The sequence below is a fragment of the Zonotrichia albicollis genome, chromosome 15, assembly GCF_047830755.1.
Source record: "Zonotrichia albicollis isolate bZonAlb1 chromosome 15, bZonAlb1.hap1, whole genome shotgun sequence".
Classification (NCBI taxonomy): Eukaryota; Metazoa; Chordata; class Aves; order Passeriformes; family Passerellidae; genus Zonotrichia; species Zonotrichia albicollis.
Window position 1 is genome coordinate 11,263,948 of NC_133833.1, and position 21,139 is coordinate 11,285,086.

General features: G+C 37.6%; 1 protein-coding gene across 3 annotated transcripts in view; it reads right to left on the reverse strand.

Moving 5' to 3' along the window:
- Positions 1 to 10,854: 10,854 nt before the first annotated feature.
- The window catches only part of GABRB2 (gamma-aminobutyric acid type A receptor subunit beta2), a 135,930-nt gene continuing 125,645 nt past the window's right edge, over positions 10,855 to 21,139 (reverse strand). For 2 of the 3 annotated variants that reach the window (XM_074552344.1, XM_074552343.1), the window contains exons 11-12: positions 18,678 to 18,728; positions 10,855 to 15,054 (exon numbers count right to left, since the gene is read on the reverse strand). In XM_074552344.1, the coding sequence (XP_074408445.1) occupies positions 14,707 to 15,054; positions 18,678 to 18,728 (399 nt within the window). In that variant the 3' untranslated portion in view covers positions 10,855 to 14,706. The remainder of the gene's footprint in view (positions 15,055 to 18,677; positions 18,729 to 21,139) is intronic. The other variant, XM_074552345.1, reaches the window with a different exon arrangement.

Genomic DNA, 21,139 nt, shown 5'->3' on the forward strand with positions numbered 1-21,139 from the left:
GAACTATTTTCCTATCCAGGAGTAGCCCAAACAAGAGCAAAAACCAGAAAGTAATTGCAGCCTACATTAACCTTTACCATTCAAAAGCTAACCCATGAACACTCTGGTTCTTCATTAAAATCAGCTTTAAAAAACCTTTTTTTATTATTTACAAACCTCCAGGTTATGCATGAACTTTCGTGAGGTCCCACTGATCAAGTAGAGCTTATTAGCTTCCAGATTCCACACAGCCTACAAGGTTCAAATTTTAAAGCCTCAAAACCTTTTGCCCCAGACTCCTGACATTTCCACTAACTTCATTTGAAATGGTGATATGTATGCACATTTCTTTGACCCTCACTAGTGTACATCTTCTCCCTGAAATACTCTAAAGTCAAAAGAAAGTTGCAAACACCACTGCATTAACAGTTTTTTTCAATGCAAGCACAGAAAGGGCAAGTTTAGCAAATTGCCTGAGTAAGAAAAGTATTTGTTAGGAAATATGTCTTAGTGTGTACTTTAGTACTACTTTAATTCCTCACATGAACAAACCTTATTTTAGTCCTTGCATTTTGAAAATGTGGTTTAAATTTAATTGAATGCAACTCTTCCTGTGCATTACTGGTAACAAACACAACTAATTTAAACCGATTTTAAAAATCAGGAGACAGAACGCATGATGTAAAAAGATCAGGATAACCATTCTGAGTTTGAAATTTTAAATTAAAATATTGGAACATATGAGGCTCTCTCTTTTAAATAGTGAAACAACAGAAGCATTCAGAAACAGTGAGGGGTCCTTCCCCTGGATTCCTTAAGTAACTCCACAATTCTCTTCTGTTTTAAAAAGAGAGAATATTACTCACTTAAGAAGGACTCCAAGAGAAGGAGAGGTAAGAGCAGGGACAGCTTGGTACTTAGTACTGCAAAAACTACCACTGTACCATAGCCCAAAATGTAAATAAATATAATACATGAAGCCAAGGCACCTGGAGGAAGAGAACTTCCATCACCCATCTCTGCCTGTCCATACCAGTTTGAAAATAAACCAGTGGGAGATTACAAGTCAGAACTACAGTTCAAAAGAAAAAAGATATAAAGACAGAAAATACTGGCTTAAACTGATAGAGTCAGTATACAACCTGACGCCCTGTTGGCCAGGATGATGGTGGCAGTCTGATTAAATGGTGGCTGCAGTCCTGTTGGAATGATGAGCGTGGTTCTGCTGAAGCTGTGATCCTGTGGTAAAGCCTGGTGTCACATTCACATTTTCTGGAAAAATCCCTTTGCCAAGGATTTTTCTCCTGTGAAGCTGAGAAGCCTCAGAGAAAATGGAAACAATTATTATCTCATTTGATTCTCCTGTGTTTTGCTCATCTGCAATGTGTTTGGAGATTTTTTACCCACAGGTGATTGTTTCATTGGTTTCTGGTGTGAATTGTTTTGACTCATGGGCCAATCAGTGCCAAGCTGTGCCAAGACTCTGGAGAGAGTAATGAGTTTTCATTATGATCTTTTTAGCATTCTGTAAGTATCCTTTCTGTATTCTTTAGTACAGTTTTAGTACAGTATTCTTTAATATAATATTATATAGTATCATAAAATAATAAATTAGCCTTCTGAGAACATGGATTCATCATACCTTCCTTCGTCTGGGGGCAATGCAAATACAATAGCCTGGTGTTCCTCTGAAGGTCCAGTGGTGGTTGTTGAGCTCTTGTCCTCTGGGAACCCAGTAGGTAAAGGCTGCCTGTGGCGTTCCAATCCTCAGATTGTATCCAGGCAGGAATTCTTGGCTCCTCCCCCTGGGTGGAGCATCTCCCAGTGGGATGATGTAACTCTGTGAGAGATGCAGTGAGACTTGATGGCCCATTGGTGCAGCTAAACCCCAGAGGGAGTTATCAGGCATGAGATAAGGAGCACTGCCCCATCTGCTTTAACAGCTTATGAAGATGGTGACAGAACACATTCCTGTGGTTACATCTTACACTGTAACCTAAGACGCTGTCCAAGAGTGGGAATGGAGTTCATGGCCCAGAAGAGTTCATTACCACAGTACATCAGTTCCATGGTTTTCAGGCACAGTGGACACCATGCCATTTTCTCAGGACAAAAATGAGTTGAATCGAACAGAATAGAATCCTTCAGTTAGAAGGGACCTCCAGCAATCATCTAGGCCAACTTCTTAGATTGTGTGCAACCATTTAGGGCTAAGGAGATATTTTTGCCCTAAAAGGAATAAAATTGTTAGTCATCATTTTTGACCATCGTAAGGTGATTTAGAAATCATCAAACCAGAAAATTTTCAAATTTCCTCACCTCTTTTCTTTCATATGTTCACTTATAAATTTCTATGGAGTGGAATATATTATCGACTATTTAACTGGCAAGAAGTCTTATCAATTAATAGCATAAATGTCTTACTGTATATTTTTTTATTACAAGTAAATTTTAGGGCAGGATTCCTGGGGACATACTTCCTGTAGATAATGATTTATAGTACGTAGTGTCCTGAAGGCATTTTAAGAGTTATTCTGCTTCCTTTCTCCCCTCTAAGAGGGTGGAAATTTAACATGGAATCAGAGAGTTATATTTGATTTTAAAAATGCAGTTAAAAACAGGGTGGAATTTGAAGGATTCTTATTCTCATTTAAAAAAAGGCAAAAAAGCTTTTAAAATTGTTTCATAGGGCACATTTGAAAAGTATACAAGTAAACTGCCATTATATATATGTTAGAATAACTTGTGCTTTAGTGTCTTTTCTGTCTACTTGCTGTGCAAACTGCTTAGGAGCAGAGGAAACCATAAGCTCCAGGAGCCAATCTGCCACTGTTGTCTGTTTATGTAGTCTGATGGAATTTACATGGGCTGGCAGAAAATTTGCCCTTTGCATGCTTTGTCTCTAGGGGAATTTGGAAGTATGTCCAAGTTTTATAAAATAATGATAATCACAAAATACACCAAGCACAAATAACAGATTTTCTAAGGCGTTTTCTAAGCAAGTTAAGTCTGTGGACAAACAGAAAATAACAGATAATTCCTTAAAAGAAAAGGAAAACCAACCCATTTATGCATCAAAGTTAAAGTGGGTCACTCTGCAACATAAAGCACATTTTTAGTGGATATAAATTTAGCAGCTCTCTGCAGCATTATGCATGACAGCTGTCTTGTGATATTTCAAGTATAGAACAGGTCCCTGGAGACACCATGTAATTTATAATGGACTAACCATAATGAACCATAGCAGTCAGAAAAGGACCTGATTCCAATGAAATAAGGAATGCTGCTCTACTTGTCTTATAGGAGCATCATGTTGAAGATCTCACTTATCTGGGATCAGACAGGAGCAGTGGGGAGGTCAGTTTGTTGGTCACCAAAAAGGAAAAAACCAAAACAGAAAATCTCCTGTTTGTCTGGAGCAAGAACTTAAAATAAAGAAAACAAATACAAAGGATCACAATACACTTTTCCAGCAGACTAATAACTAGCAACCCTTTTCTCCAAGCAAATGCCTTGTTGCTGTTTGTGCTGGCAGAGCTTTATCGTAATTGGTGCAGTAACAAAATCCAGGGATACCTGCAGGGCCAAGGGCTCTGCCTTCCTCAGCTGTGCTGCACATTAATTAGGCCCCAGCTGTCTACAAAGGCACTCTTTATTTGTGATGTATCTGTTTCTTCATTTGTTCACAGGGTCCTTGCAGGTAGGCTGAGGGTGTCTGTGTTCTGTTCATGGCTACCAGGGACTGATGCTAACAACCCGCACAGAGTGTGGGACGTGATAAACAGATTAAAGGTGCTCTTTTCCAAAACATAAGAGGACATTTAGCATGTCCATTCAGTGCAGTGATCTGCACACCTTGTAATTAATGAAAATTTAGGTTAACCTCTTGCTTTTCAAGACCTGGAAACTTCATCTTTATACCTTAATTTCTTACAAGTCTTTCATCACATGAGAAATTATTAAAGTTATTATTAGCATGATGAGAGTTTCACTTAACATTCTCCCATTCTGTCACTTTTCCCTTCAAAATAACAGTAACAAAGTGCTCTAGTTACGTAACACTTTGCAATTATCAATTAATGATATAATTAAGGCACAGGTATAACAATACTACTGATTTGATAGTTAACATCTAATTCAGCTATAGTGGAAGTAAAGTGTCTAGCAGAGAAGAAGGGGGATGCCACATGGGAGGCAAACCTGAGGCAAGTCCCAATCTGACAGCAGGCTTACTGTGTATCAAACAAATGTTTTTGGAAATCCCACAAGTCCTTTCCAAAGTCCCATTATGCAAAAGATTTGGTAATTTTAATTTAATTCCTCATAGCAAAGTGTCAATTCTTGCACACATTTGTCATCCTGTTCCAGAGCTGGGTCTCAAACATAGAATCTAGCAAGAGGAATTCAGTGTCTGCTAAAGAATGATGCAGGGGCATTACAGTTTGACTTTTTCTATTTTCCAATGTCCATACCATTGTGTTTCATTAGAATGAAATAAGTCTCTTTAATTCTTGCAGAAATGAGCGAAGGCAACTCTCTTCTCAGCAGTGTACAGATTTTGCAGAAATTGTAGTTTCTATTTCAACATTGTGCATGAGTGCTTGCAATATCTAGGCAAAGCATTTTCAATTACAGGGCAACAGATTTGTCTTGTTATCTCAGTTTTTAAAGGAGAAAGTTCTTCCTTTCCCTTCTCCATTGATACAATAGCTAAAATATTTCTCAGAGTGTGCACAATAAATGGAAATGGATGCTTAACACCTTTGGAAATCCTTTGGGCAGAGTAAAAGGAGCAGGATTTGGTATTTGCTTTCAAGTATTGTCAAATGCAAAATACACATCTAGGGAAAATCTAAGGATTTGGATGCTGGACATCCTTTCCTTTCATCAACACCAGGAGCTATTATCTCATATCAGTTTCCTGTAAGCAATCTGAAATGGGAAACCCAGGTGATGGATGGCTGGGCTGCAGTGAAAAGACAGGGAACCACGTTATGCCAGAGGAGCAGGTGATATTTACTCTAAAATCTTAGAGCACGAGTGAGGAAACAGCCTTTACTTTTCATCTGTCTGTCCTTCCCATTTTTATGTTTGTTCCTTTTGTCTGGACCCCATAGAAAGATTTCCCCCTGCCTCTTTTTCTCATCCTTAACTAGTTTGAATGTCAAACCTTCTCAGTACTCACATTGCTTTGGGTAGTAAGGAAGGCAAATAAATAACACTTAACCTTTCCTAAAGAGATCTAGAGACCCTTCCAAAACCAATTAAGGCTTAGATTTTTTGCTGGAATTTGCCAAAGTTATCACACTAAATTTCCAAGCTTGTCTAAGAAAAAAGCCATTAAAATTAAGTCTGGGAAAGGAGAAAGAAAAATTTTGTCCTTCCCACAGTCTTAAAACCTTCTAATTTTAAAGTGTGTTATGAGTGGGAGAAAAGAGAACATAAATTAGGTGATGCATGTTGCACTTCATGGCTGCTTGAGAGAATGGGAGGGAATTTGCTGGATTTCACCACACTGGGTTTTTTGGTTGTGGGTTTGTTTTTCGTTTGTTTTTTTGTTTTGTTTTTTGTTGGGGTTTTTTTTTGTGTGTGTTTCTTTTTTTGTGTGTGTGGGTTTTTTTGTGTTTTTTTTTTTTTGGTGTGTTTTTTTTCTCCCCTTTTCTGTCCAGCAATTTTTTTTCTCCTGTCTGTTTAGCACATATTTCCAATTCAGATATCGTTTGAATGATGACTAACAGCAGCAATAAAAAAGCCTTGATTTTTCATAACCTAAAACACAGAAGCACATCAAAAGCAATCCAATTTGTCTGAAAATCTTGCAGATAAATCTTGCTGTCCTGACATGTAGGTTTTGATCTGTTTATTATCCACATTGCTTCTCCTGTCAATGTCTTCTCACCTGAAGAAACAATTTCTTGGCATGACATGGAAGTGGAAATATCCCCCTCAGTAATGGAACTGCACTGACCCTACCATGGCCACAGCAGCTTTTGTGCTGTGGGTTTATCACTGCCCCTCTTGCCCTTTCTGCTGCTGTCAAAGAGGATATGACAGGGCTTCATCCCCTGTCCCCTGCATGACACTGCACTCCTGTGCTTCCTGTGATGTCCCTTCACAGCACCTTCACAAGCATCAATGCCATGAAATTTCAACAGAGTTGAAGATTAAAGGCCGCCCCGATCAGTGAGACCCTTCAGAAAAGATCTTAGGGAAGGTTTAACAAGGAGACCTCAAAGGTCTCGGTCCAGTTTCATGTGGGCTTAGAAAGCAGCAGATATCAGATGTTATCAACCAAGGTGAGAAATCTGTGTGTGACCATAAACACTCACAGTTATACAGACATTTACTCAAGTCCCATCTGAAAACAAAACAGCACCAAAACCAAAAATGTGCAGTTTGCATGATTTAGTCTTTAAAGCATTTGTAAGGGAATTTAAGATAGCTATGTTTCCTTGGCTATATTTTTTTCCAAAAAAGAGAAAACTTTAAAAAAAGGTGGTCTCAGCTGGAAGTATGCCTTTAGCCATTAGAGTGCCAAAATGAATGTAGTATGTCAGCTGTGACAATCTGTCAGAAAGAGAGAAAAAAATACTTTTGCTCCACGAATAAGAGGTGTTCAAAAGTTTTGCCCTTACACTGAAACAAGCACTCCCCCTCTCCCCAGAAAACCTGGCCCAGAGGCTCAGCCAAGGGAATCATATCTCCTTTTATACAATCAATTTTCATCACCTGAATAGCCAACCCACATTTCTTGACATAGCCATCATTTTTTAAAAAATCATATCCCATGATTAGACTCATATGAACACCATAATAAATGAGTCATTCCAGATATCCCTCAAGAACAACAAGCATTATGGATTAATAATGTCACGCTGGTCATTAATTTTGATAACCACAGAATTTATGTCAGTGAACATACTTGCTATGTAGTTATAATGTTGCATTTATTTATATGCAGCAGTTACAATGTGTTAGATGCCAGTTCCCATTATTTCACTGTTTCACAGCTGTTCAGTATTTGACAGATGCATAATTTCATTCTTTAAAATACTCATTTTCCTTTTATAAGTTAAGAACTGTGATGTTAGATAATTTCTCTCATGTTTTCTTAATTTTAGATTATCAAGATATATTGAACAGTGCAATTTACCCATAAGAAGTCACTATTAAGGTTTCTAATTTGCAAACCAGTAAATTGAATGGAGAGGCCATGTTACATGTCATGAAGTGTTAAAACTCAGAGTAAAGGAAATAAATTATTCAAATACCCTATAGTACTAACCTTATTTCTGTGCCAGTTGATTTGATATAACTCCTGTTAGGATGGGATAACATCAAATGCATTTATAAACCCAGACAAGTGAAACAGACATTTTTGATTTGGAAATGATACTCGCCAATTAATATAAATATTTTTAGTCTCTGAAATCATGAACCAGTCTTAAAGTTTAAATACTTTGCTTCCTATCTTGTAATAATCCTGAAAATAAGGGGCAACAGTATTTCACAGAGTTGTAATAAAGCAAATGTGCTGACATTTCAGTCTTCAGAACTTTGCTCTACTTTTCAGAAGCTTCAGAGGAAGATGTGGTATTTTAAACAGTGAGGGAAGGAAGTCATATTTGAGCTTTCCTTAACAGTCTGGAATATTTAACTTCTCATGTTCTGTGTCTCCTGACACAGAGTCAGCATCCTGCACCAGCAGCTCCTCACCTCAGTGCCATCTGTAGGGCTCAAGCCTTCCCATCTTCACTCTCTGCAGAGCTGGTGCCCTTCATCCACAGAAAAGAGAGAACAGATCCATCATTAAAGCAGTGCTGCTGTGGGGCTGGGACAGAGAATAGCCAGGTGGACAACTTCAAAAGGAATTACCAACTGCTGTCTGCATTTCCAGACAAAGATGAGAATTTGGCAGTTTTAGCCTTTGGCAGCCTTTAGTCTGATGGCCATTTGTTCCCTTTTCTGGTGCTCCATCTGCTCCCCCTGAAGAGAATGGACTGCAGGAATGTGCAGCTACAGCTACCAACGAACACCTTGTAGTATCCCCCTTGTAGTAATGCTTGGGGTTTGGAAACACAGCTATGGACTTCCTTTTATTAGAGCTGGGACAGCAGACAACAAGAAAATCCAATAGACACAAACTGCTCACCCAGCACAGCCAGCAAACAAGTGTGAGTCTGAAATGTATTTAAGGCTCATGATTCCACTAAGACACAAAGAAGCAGCAAAACCAGACCTGGATTAGTGGACATTTTACTTCTTTGGAGCACAATGAGAGACCCAGATTCTAATCCCTGTCCAAAGCAGTCAGAGCCTCTCATGACCATGCCTGACTGCTCTCTCCTCTCCTCTGCTCATCTTGAATTGCTCTTCAACTGAACCACTCAAACAGGAGAATCTAAAGCCACTATCCTGAAAAGGACAATAATTTGTCATCCAGAATCTCTCCTGTAAGACCCTAAGTAGGAAGAGGAAGGAATGAAACTTGGGACTTCCATATCTGAACTCCACATATTCAGATTTAAGACCATTCACTGTAAAAGGAAATATCATCCCCTTGCAAACAAACCCTTCCATACGGGGGACACCAGCAACTCACCATCAGTAAGAGCTGCACAAGAGCTGGCTCTGAGGAGGTGCTGCTGAACCTCAGAGATTTCTCAGCTGCTCCCCCTGCTCTCAGCCTTTCCTTACTGACCAGCACCAGGCTTCCCACTGCACATTGCTTACACTCCCCACACACCCAGCTCCCCCTAGGGCTGCACAGGCAAATTAACACCATGTTATGGCTCCCCATTCCCATCCTACATCTGCATTTCAGGTGCCTCAACACCCAGCTTCTGAGTCCCTTTCTGACCCAAACTCAGAGTTATTCACTTCAGATGAGAAATGAAATCTGCAGCTTTGAGAATAGAGCCTGCCCAACATAACACAACTACATGTACATATTTTAGGTTTTCTTTATTTATATTTTTAAATTCAAGAATTACACACTAGCCAACATTATTATATATTTACATGCTGAAACTGGCTGCAATAATTTTAAATTCAAGAAAATATCTCTTATGTGCTACTCATTTACAATCATCATTTTACTACCTCATAAATCCCAGAGGTTAGCAGTCCTTTTGAGAAAGACATGAAGATCTGATGCAATGATATCCACTAGTATTTTGCATTTTCTAGCCATTGGAAAATGTGCATTATGTGCATATAAGAAAGGCTACAAGGTCATTAGTAAGGCTGATGATTACTACATTATGAAATAAATAGTACTAAGTAAAAGATAACTCAGAACTGTGCAAAGACAGTACTAACAGAACCATTTAAACACCCATGCCAATAAAAACGTGATAGAAGTCAAATCATAGGCAGTTTGTCAGAATTAATCATGTTTCAAATGTTCTTTTTGTCTTCAACTGAAAGTAACAGGACAGACCATGAACCATACAGCCTGGTGAGTATCTGCCAAATGACAGGAACAGTGAAAACATACAAAATGCTATCAAATTGGAATAGATGACCTCATGTCTGAAAAACATTAAAAAAATACAACCCTTAGTATGAAAGTAGAGGTGAGATTTTTCATCATTTAAGTTTCATTTTTTTGTCAAAGCACTTACAAAGAAAATAATTTTATATTTATGAAATGCTAGTGTTGCATATTCTTGTAGAGATTATCTATTTCAATTTTATATAATGGATATTTAAATTCTCAGTATTTTTACAAAGTAGAATAGGGCAGTCTTTTTGATCAACAACATTCCATTTGCTTCTTAAAAATTTAGACAAAGTTCCTAGTGCATTTTACTAAGCTTTACCTTTGGTGTTAAGCAGTGACTTTTTAGATTTCCCTTTTAAACAATTTCTGGAGTGAAGATTCTTTGGCTTTGGGGGACTATGCTATCTAACGACAGTCAAACATCCTGGTTTTTTTTTTTCTTTTTCCTTAAAGAAAAATATAAGCCTACTATTAAATACCATAAGAGACAGATTTCAGAATCAGACAGATGCAATATGCAGGCTTCTGTAATGAAATCGCCGACAGCTGAATTCTCACTTACCTGGACACCTTCACCTCTCCACTCACTGGAGCAACATCAAGGTGCCTTATTGTAAGTGAAAACCAGGCCCTGTTAGTTTTGGCTAGTCTGAGTACTGAGTGTGGCCTGAACATTTTAACCATACAAAAGAATCAGCTGTGCCAGCAGGAACGTTGCCACGGTGGCTATTTTACACTACAGCACTTCCTGTACTATTTTATATCTGGAGTCCAAATCTGTTTATGCAAAAGGGTGTTTAAATTACTCTGCTAGAGCACTGCAATTATTGTACTTAGTAAAAAAAAGTCACTAAACAAATACTGTATCTATTGACTGCTCATTTACAGCTTATTTAATTATTTACATAATTTTAGGACACATTAACCTAAACCATAAGTAGAATTAGCTTTTTGCCTTACCATAAAGTACAAATTAGAAGTTAAAAATGTTTAAGAAATCTGATAATATTTACACACGTTCAGCTTAAGTTATGGTTGCTCACATCGTATGTTCTATGTACACATAGCAAAATGTTTTGATCACTACTGATATAGTATTGTACCCTGGCCATCCCACCCTAGATTATTTTCTAGAAATAGTTACTATTTTTGCCTTTTTTTTTCTTGGTTCCCTAAGGAATTTGTTGGTTTTGAAAACTTACTAGTGGACAATGCTGTTATAAAAAGAGAGAGAAGAAATAGGCAAGCAATGTGAGGACTAGTCTAATTCCAGATGCAAGGAGGTACAGTACTATCATCATGTCAAACGGTGCAATACTCCATACGAATCATAAGCATTGATCTGCTGATATAGAAATGCCCAGTTACCCTGTAGAGTTAGTTGTTTGGTTTTTTTTTTTCTAAATACATTACTCTTTTTTTTTTTCTCAAAAATATATTCATACACTGGTTGATGATAGAAACAAAACTATTATTAGCTTATTCCTTTAACACACCAACATGTGAATGTGTGTGCATATATATATATATATATACTCAGCACGTGTATATATACACACATATGTCCATACAGACATTTGGGGGTACGTCCATATGCACATACAGTTGGAAAATGTTTCACATCTGTTTACTTATGTTTTGCACTGTGTTGTAGGATCGGAACACAGTCTACTAATTATAGTGAAAATAAACTGAGGCTCAATTTTAATGCACATTTTTCTGAAATAAATAGGATATTTTCCCCAGGTATAAGACCACCACCAATTTTCTCTATGCATTGTGCTTTTTGTACCTTACAGATTTTATGTCTTTTTTTTTATTTGAATTTAAGAACTCTCTGAAGACTTCTGCCACATGCTGTTATCTAGGAGTCTTGTTTTCCTCCCCTGGGAATGAGAAAAGAAATGGTCACAATGTCATTGCTTGAGTCTTTCTTCCCAGTCATTGAACTGCGATAGGATAGAAACATAACATTCCTTATGCAAACACAGAAATATGTTGCATGAATTTTCAGTTCTGAAAATGTGTATCATACTTACTAGCAGTCATGTACAGTATATATTTACAGATTGATCTCAAAGATTTCATTAAAACTGTGCCATGTTATAGTCATAATTCCCCCATGAATTTCGCAAAGATGAAAAACACCTTAATTGCTGGCTATTATGTCTAATAGAACAATAAAATGTGCAACTATAATTATATTACAAGTTTTTTATCTAAATTATTAACTTTGCTATTTTGTTTATTGAAACCAACAACAATTAACACGATTAAAAAGATCTAGAATATTTATTTTCGGTCAATTCTAAAGTAAAAGTAAATTTATTCTAGTTTACCTGGAGGGTAGCACACATAGCAAACCCCATTCTCACGTCTGTTGGCATCATTTCCCACTTTCACTCAAGTATCTCAGGAGTAAGTGCTTACCTGGGGCTCGAGTTATGCCTTTTCCTTGATAGTGCCTCACCAGCCTTTCTCACCCCCATCTTTTTATATCACAGTGTTAAGCCTTAGTACAAAATGGTAGACTCTTTCTCTTTCACTAATTTTATACATCACATTAATAGCTAGAAGAACATAGTAAAAGCAAAAGTGCTCCTTCCCCACAGATAATTTATCTTTCCTAGTGACACCTGAGCAGAAACCAAACATTTTCTTTCACTCTCTGAAAAGCAATATCAGAGAGTATTATGGCTTGTACTGTAGCTTCAGAAAAGTGAATGTGCAGTTCCAGGATTCGATCTCTGTGATTTTTGTAATAGCTGAAGCAGTTACCAATGCAGAGAGTCAACATATTCCCTGTAAGGTTTTATATTTGATGTGTATCAACCACAGGAAGGCTGCGAGCTCCCTGCAGTCACACTCTGCTTCTGTGAAACAATAAAAGGAGCTGTCAGCAATTTCTGAAATGAAAGAAAAGCTTGTACAGAAGAATACCATAAGACTGCTTTCATTTAGGTTAATTAATATAATTTTCACAGAACAGACTTTGAGGAGAAATACTGAATTTTGATATGCTCCATTTCTTAAAATTGGGAAAAAAATAATCCAACTTGACTCATAGCTATCAGCTGAAATCCCAAGTGCATCTACAAAGGTTATTGCGTTATGCATGAAATGCAGTCACAAATTTACTGTGTGAACAAAGAGCAAAATTTTCACTTGGAAAGTTAATCACATGAGGGAAACCTGCCTCTACATATTGCAGAGTCTGAGCCTGGAGGCAGTGTGTCAATGTACACAGCTTCCTGGCAGGTAGGGTGTATTGCAAATCCCATCCCAGGCTCTGAAACTATCCTTTCTTATTTGAACCAGAAATAAGCATATGAAGTGCTCAAAAAAAAAAAAAGTGAGAATATTTGCCTATTAGTTCTCAGAACTATTCTCCTCCTATTAGTATCATTTACTATCAAATGGGGGGGGATCAAAAATAAAACCACAGAAACTTGTAAGAAAATTACTCTTCTGAAGAACAAAAAAATTAAAAAATATATTTTATGAAAAATATTCTAAATAATTTTTTAGTACCCTGAAAAAAACCATTTATACTCTCTAGTCTCTTTCAAAAACTCGTACACAGATGAGAGGTAGTATGGATGCAACAGATGTGGCTTTTGCTTCTTGAAAGATTGTGTCAAACAATATTGGGGATCTGATCTAGTAAAAGCCATCAAGAATTTTAACTTTTTATACAGCTCTTGTGACTGCTGTTTTCATTACAAAAAGAATTCCACAGTGGAATAAGTGACAAAATATTTTGTCTAATTTTTTTTCTACTATATATTTTGCTATTTTGTAAAAATAAAGCTCCATGGAATGAAAAAAATATCAACTTTTTAATTCAAGAAGCTTCCCGGAGAAAAACAGAAAGTTTCTAGTTTTTCAATGGAAATCACCCTAAAGCAGGAAACATTCAAGAGTGTACTTAAACTCTTAAAGTGATTGCTATGAATTTCTTTCCTTTAGAACAGTGCATTAAGGAAAACAAAAAGTGAAATGTTATTGCCTAATCCAGACTGAGAACACACCCTGTCAGTACCTCTTGTACAGAAATAGAAATGCTCAGATCCCAACTGCTGAAAGAGGTACAGAACCTTTAACCAACAGCAGGAAGCAGAATGCTGGAGAGATGAAAACCTGGAAGAAATCACACAACTCCACATGACTATTTCAGACTAAGGTGTGTACAACTGACAACATTCACCTGCACCGTGTATATAAATAAATATATATACATATATATATATACACACATATATATATGTATATACAAACACCTTTATGTATATGTTGCCTCCTGTCTCCCCTGCCCCTGCACTTTGTAATTGCTCTCTCACTCTCCCTGCCCTGGAGAAAGGCAGGGCACCACTGGCTTCCTTCAGCCATCTACAGAATTACTATTTGGGCAATCAATTTTGGCACTTTGGACAGATTCCCTTTCCTCAACACAACCCAGCAGCATTTACCCTTTCAGTGCTGATGCATTTTTATACTGTCCCTACATTCCTCTGTTGATCCCAAACACAGTCACTGTGACTGAGCATATGTTCTCTCTTTAAAATACAATTAGTGCTTCTTGCTTCAGCTTCTGTGCAAACACCCAACCCCAATATTATCAGTCAAAGGTTCAGTTCTTTCAATAAATAAAAGGAAATACCTGAATATGGTTGGGAAACCTCTGACCATCATCATCTTGGAAAGATGACAGGCACTACTTGTTTTCAAGTTTACACATTTAAAAAGTAAAGTGTATGTGTTTCATAAGCATGATAACTTAGTACACTCTTTCAGTGTATATGCATGCCTTGGATATGCACTTTCCCTAGAATGGCATGTACTGCTGTTGAAATTAAAACTTGTTTCTCAAACGCTGCTCTATAATTTGTACCACTAAACTCAAATGGCCATTAGGAAGTAAAAAAAAAAAAAAAAGAGTGAGGGACAATGAGACAGAAGTGATTTTCAAAATGCAATTTGCCTTTACACTCAAAATGCACTTATATTTTGATAAGGGGATGTGTCCATACTGCAACTTAACAGATATATGGTTTAGCAGATACAACCAAAACATTATAAAAACAGACCATAGAGTGGGCCAGCAACTAAGGTGTTTTAAAATAACTTTTTGTCCTGAATAGAATTTTTCCAAGTCCCACTTTTGGCTGTACAACAGATTCGAAGAGAAAATCCAGTTCTTTCTTCCTGCGTGGCTTTGTTTCTTAGTTCACATAGTAAAGCCAATAGACGATGTTGAAGAAGGAAAAAACCACGGGGAAGAAGATGCGGGACCATCGATCTATGGCATTGACATCAGTCAAGTCAGGGATGGTGATTTTCAGCTGCGACGCGCGCCTCCGTAGCCGGCTCTTCTTCTGTGCCACGTGCCGCTCCAGCGCGTTGCGCCCGAAGCTGTGCCGGGGCAGGCCGGCCTTGCGGTACTGGATGCTCGAGGTGTCGTAGGCCAGCATTGTGCTCCTAGGGTCCCCAAGCCCCATCACAGCCTCCGAGGCAGCCATCTCGTTTTTAATCTCCAGCGTGCTCAACAAGATGTTTTCGTGTGGGTCCATCTGTAAAAAAAAGTAAGGAGGTGGATTTAGAAGGAAGGAAAGGAAGCCTGGTCAGCTGCAAAACGAAGCCATGCTGGTAAGGGCCATATCTAGCATTGCTAATTGATTGGATGTCAGCCTGAAGGACTCTAAGTATAGCTGGGATTATATTTATTATCATTTATTTGTGACCTCAAGGAGAAATAGGGCCAGTATAGTATAAAGCAATAAATGGTATTTCCCTGGACCCGATGCTCAGCAAGCACAAGCAATACCTGGGAACAGAGAGCACACTCAGCTCCTGAAAGAGGCATTCTGTCATTGAGTAGGATATCTGGGGCAAATATTGGAATTTTCAGGGGTTTTGGAAGGAAATCAAATGGGAAAAGATCTGCTTTGTTTTGGTTTTTCTTCTTTCAAATGAAAGCTTTGGCTCTGACATAAACTGCCATTATTCACGTGGTCTCTCTGCCTCTGTGAATGAGGTACAGAGCACTGCACAAGAGAATGCACATTTTAGGCCCCCATATTCCAAACAGGAGTGCTGGTTACTTGGGGAAAGGCAATGGCATAGTCTGGCTATAGCTATGTGGAAACTCCATGCCCCAGTACTAATAAATTTCTTCAATACAACGCATGCTGTAATAGCATGCTGCTGTAATAGCAGACATCTGCAATTTCAAGCAAGGGGAAAGATATGCAAAATGTAATCACATCAAATGTACATTGAACAGTTGTTTCAATGGGTAGATTTAGCTGCTATGCATTTTTTTAAAGCAATTCAGTGAAAAAAAAAATAAAGCAATATTGTAGAGAAACCCCTCAGACAATCAAGAGGATTTCAAAGATAAGGAACAAAGTTCCACTCCTAGGCAATCTGGAGAAGATCTGGAGTGTGGAAGTAGATTTTAAAAAGAATCCATTTATAGAAAACAAATAGAAGTTATTTAGGGAAGTTCTAATTCTTCTCTGCCTTTTCTCTTAGCATGTATTTTGAATTGTGTGATAACAGATTATAATTAACTAAAAGTTCTTAAAAACAGTAATAGCTAATGAGAAGCTAATTAATTACATTGAATTAGTGATGGTAGTGCAGATACACTCCAGGCCAATTAAGACAAAAAACTGTCCCAGAGCTCCTTTAAGAATAACTCAGCCACATTTTTCATTTTTCATGTACAGAATATATTCTATGATTATTACTCAAAGTGCAAAAACTGTGACCTTTGTGGATTTCTAAACAAAAACAGGGTATTAGTATATTCTGTAATATTTAGAAACTAGCTGTCAGCAGCCTGTACCACCCTGCACTGTCCAGTGCAGATTGTTTATCATTATTAAACCCCCTGTGTAATATTTACCATGGCAAGATGAGAGAACTGGGTTAAACCAGTAGCACCCTCTGCCCAGTGCTCTGAACTGAGAAGTCACTCACAAAGGTACTTTGGACCTACTGAAACACTGTCATTTGAGTGATTACATCTGTTCAAGTGAGGCACAAAACCTACTGTTGCTGAGATGACAGATTTCCCTCTCTTTTTTGTCCCCAGTCTGTGTGAATTTGCACCCCTCTAGTTTCATTATATTTTAATCATAAATCAAATGTCATGACTCAAAGTGAAACAAAATCTTTCTTTTTTGTTAGTTTTTCATGAAAGCCACATGAAATTTATGAAATCCATAGTGTGGGAAATCAATCTTTACTGGAAAAATGGGAAAGTTAAACTGGAACTCAAGCAAAATTCCTTTAAGAGCTCTGTAGCATGATACTGAAAATAGTGAGGGAGCAGTGCTTCTATCCAGGAAGGCCATCAAATCAGTTCTCATCTGCATTGGACAAGTAATAGTAGCATTCTACTATTGTAATTCCAACAAAAGCAAATATCTGCAAGAGCAAATTGATCTATGAAACTTCTCAAGATGGATTTCAAACATTATTTTCTAATGAGTGTATTTATTTGGAAAATTCTTTTCTGATTTTTGGGGTAAAACGAAAGGGGACTCATTTTTGTTATTAGATCTCAGGCCAATCATAGGACTCTCAGGATCCTAAAAATAAAACAATTAATTAGAGGTACTTGGCATTCATTGATCCCAAAATGTCTAAAATCACAAGAAGTAAGTTTCCTACATGAGGGGTGCAAAGCCATTTGGAAACTACATTTTCTGTATTTTCATATAACCTCAAGAAAAGAAGTTTTAGTTCTAGTGACATCAGGGGAAGTTGGATATAACATCCACTAATGTAATGGGTTTACCCTTTAGCCCAGAGCCTGGGTTATTTTCACATCAATGTTGTGCATTCTAGGATACTATTTTTGAAAATATTTTAGTGCCAAAAATTTTTTTCACATCTTAAATCTTCTTAGGATGAATCTACTTTAACCATTTTATCCTTCTGATCTGCAATGATATTAGAAATTTGAGTGCTCTTTACATATTTGCATACATTCTATGCAGCACACATGCAAGAAAGGCTATTTCAGTCTGCCAGAGTTAGACACAAACATGTTTTAGCAGCATGATATCACTCAAGTCAACTTTTTTTTCTTAATGCAGCAAAATGCTGCAGATGTCTATAATCTTGGAAGCAGTTAGTAAGATTAGTGAAGCTGGGCAGAAAAAAACATTAAGCAATATTTTAAACTATCTTCTAGGGAAAAAAATGTCTTCTTCTGTACATATCACACTCAGAGTTGAAGCACAACATTTTTCAATGTACTAAGACTATTTCAGAAGAAATAACGCAAAATACAGTAAATATTAGAGATGGGCGAACCTTCAAGTGTTACAATACCCAGGAAAACACCACAAAGTTCAGCTGTTTCTTGAGCACTAATTTGACCCTCCTGCATCTGGAATAATGAACTGACCATAAGAATAAATGCATTTTCTCATGATATTTTGAAGAAGGGAAGGGAAGGGAAGGGAAGGGAAGGGAAGGGAAGGGAAGGGAAGGGAAGGGAAGGGAAGGGAAGGGAAGGGAAGGGAAGGGAAGGGAAGGGAAGGGGAAAGGGGAAAGGGGAAAGGGGAAAGGGGAAAGGGGAAAGGGGAAAGGGGAAAGGGGAAAGGGGAAAGGGGAAAGGGGAAAGGGGAAAGGGGAAAGGGGAAAGGGGAATCTAACTCTTAAACCTTTGTCAAAAGGTTCCCTGCCAAATTAGAGAGAGCTGGGACTGTTTTTTTCCACCAAGTAGATTCGCCCAGCTCTAATTAAAACATGCTTTTGTAACGAAGTGACGCCTGAGATAGAATGACAGTGATCTACATTTACTGTAAACAGCAGCACCCATTCAAAAGGATCCCAAAGCGCTTTACAAGCATCAGAAAGAAGAACCACTTCACTTCCCAGTGAAGCACAATCACCTCTGAGGTGAAATGTGGTGACTGACAGTGCAGAACAACACACTTTGTTTTAGTCGAGGAAATGGAGAATGTTGTAGCCAATTAAAACTATGGGGTGGGTGAGTGGTGGTGGGGAATGTTGGGTAAGCAGAACAGTTACACAAATTGATATTTGCCCAGGTGCTTGGGTTGAGATGACCACGCTATAAAAAAGTGCCATGGGATCTTTAATGACCATAACCGGTCAAGACCTGAATTTTACGTCTCTGAGGATAAAAACATTAGAAAACAATGAAAGATACCTTTGTTGAATACATTTCTGGACAATGATATGTGCCAATTATTCTTCTGTCCTGTAAGTTAATAAAATCAAGACCAGTTTCCTTAGAGATAAGGCAGCTGTTATCTTTCATTTAAAATTAAAGCACTGTAGTATAACAGTAGGACAAGTAATTAAAATATATAGGGACCTCTAAGCCAACAATTAGCATGGGTACATTCTGGCTTCAGAGGTGCTATTACTGCCTTGCTGTGCTCCTCAAGGTAACATAATGTTGTGATGTAAATGTATTTTTTCCAACTGGTCATTTGACCAAGGAAGATATGATGATATGAAAACAATTATTAAAATTATTCTGGGGGGAAAGTAAGTGTAAAAGTGGTTTCAAAAGGAGGTGGAGGAAGGTTAAAAAGATCTCTTGGTGCTGAAGGATTGTTCAACCATAGAACTAGACTCTTTATGGTGAACAGGAGAGTTCAAACTTAATGGAGAAATTCCCAGGACGAGAAAGGAAGGGAGGATGAAGATGAAGAAAAAGCAGCAGCAAGTACTATGGAAATAAAAGGTGAAGGCAGAAGTGGAGGAGAAATGACCAGAGCTAAGCAACCATGCAAGACACTGGGGTTTTTATAAATCAATCTTAAATGTGAACGACAAAAGAGATGATGCAAATGATTCATTTACAGGTCCAGGTCAAACCGAAGAAAAGCTGACTCTGGAGCCTTGAAAGCGGCCATGACTTTTTTGATGGTCTCAAACAAAGGGAATACAGAGGAAAGCATAGAATTGTTACCATTATATATTCTTCCTATTACCTAGAACTCCAAAATGATGGCTTTCTTGAGGAATTCCTCTTACAATAATACATTAGCAACAGTTAAATACAAGAAAATTACAACTCCCACACATATTCATTAGGAATCCTCCAAGGATGACCAGACCTCTGAAATTATTAACTTTCAGTAAATCAGTTCCTTGGTGATTAGGGTCTGCTGCTCTGCCAAACACATCTTTATTGTACGAGAGAAATTTATACTGATGAATTGAAAAGATACAACATTGACATTTCTTCTTTCTCATACACTGTTCATTTTTACCTGTAACCTTCAATGACAGGCAGGAGCTGCATTTTATGGTAGACTGGCTCAGAAACTGTGTATAAAATAGACAGTGGGAATAGAATTCCTGATAAAAAAACTCTTTCAAACAAAACAGTTGCAAATTGAAAACTTACTTTTTATTAAGTAGAGCTGCCATTAGATTAAAACAAAATCTGGTGAGCTAGACCATGGAGTCTAAACTAGTACCCAGTCTATTATAAAGATTAAAACCTGAAATATAGCAGTTATACGTCCTGTGAAGTGATATTCCTAAGAAATGAAGACAGAAAAAGATTCCTTTCTCAATGAAGACTTACATGACATATCTAGATATATAATTTAATTTGTTATGGATGAAAACCTTACTATGTATCACAGTTTCCCAAGTCTTAAAAGCTGAGGTTTGCTTGGAAAACCAGTAATATTCTATTTCTGACTAGTCTCAGGGCTCTAGAAAGACCAGATGAAAGTATGATGTGCACTTTACCTGTAGTAGGGATCTTCCACCTCATCAGCAAGGTCTGACTTATGGAAGGGAACCCCTGAGCTCTGGGGACAGCCCTGACTACACAGGCAATGTGTGGGAGGTGGACAGCTCTGTGCAAGCTGCTGCTGGGTTCACTCTGGATGAAAAAACAATTAATGATTTTCAAAAGGCACCTGCCTAAAGTTTAGTGGTATTTTTGACATGATAAGCCAGTCTGCTGAGAGAAAGCTATAGAAATGTATAAGACACAAATGCCTAATATTTCAAAATACCCATATGTGAAACAATGTCTTTAACAATGCAACAAACACTGCATTTCCATTGTCTGTACAAAACTCAGTTACTGTATACGAAACCAGGCTAGTATGCATTGTTATACACATAAAATTTGGGTCAGGATGCAAAGAGTGCAATTAGAGGACAGTAATGGGGAAGTCTTATAGTTTCAGGTTGTTTCACATGGTTTCAGATCAGAAATTTCAGAGAAACTTTGCAAATTTTACAGGATTTTCTTCAGGTTCTTGACCTTTCAAAGACTAAATATCTAAGCAGACCCTGACCCTGCAAGAAACCTGTAAGAGTTAAAGAAAAAAAGGAGGTGAGGAAAAAAGACAAGATCTGAACATTGCTCTAACTGTAAATCAATTCTAGACATCCATTTTTACCTTCTGGTATATGTGACTTCTTGATAATAATCTTTAGTAACCCACCAATAACTTAGTTGCAAGTATTGCAGGATTCTGGAGAAATGGTTGAAAATATAACTTCCTGTTAGTATGCATTACTTAAACATGGCATTCTGTACTTAAGGCACTGAAGAATGAGTGCCCAGATGAAATGTGAGAGGCTAAAGCATCTTTGCTTTGATGACATTTGAAAAAAGCCCATGAAATATGA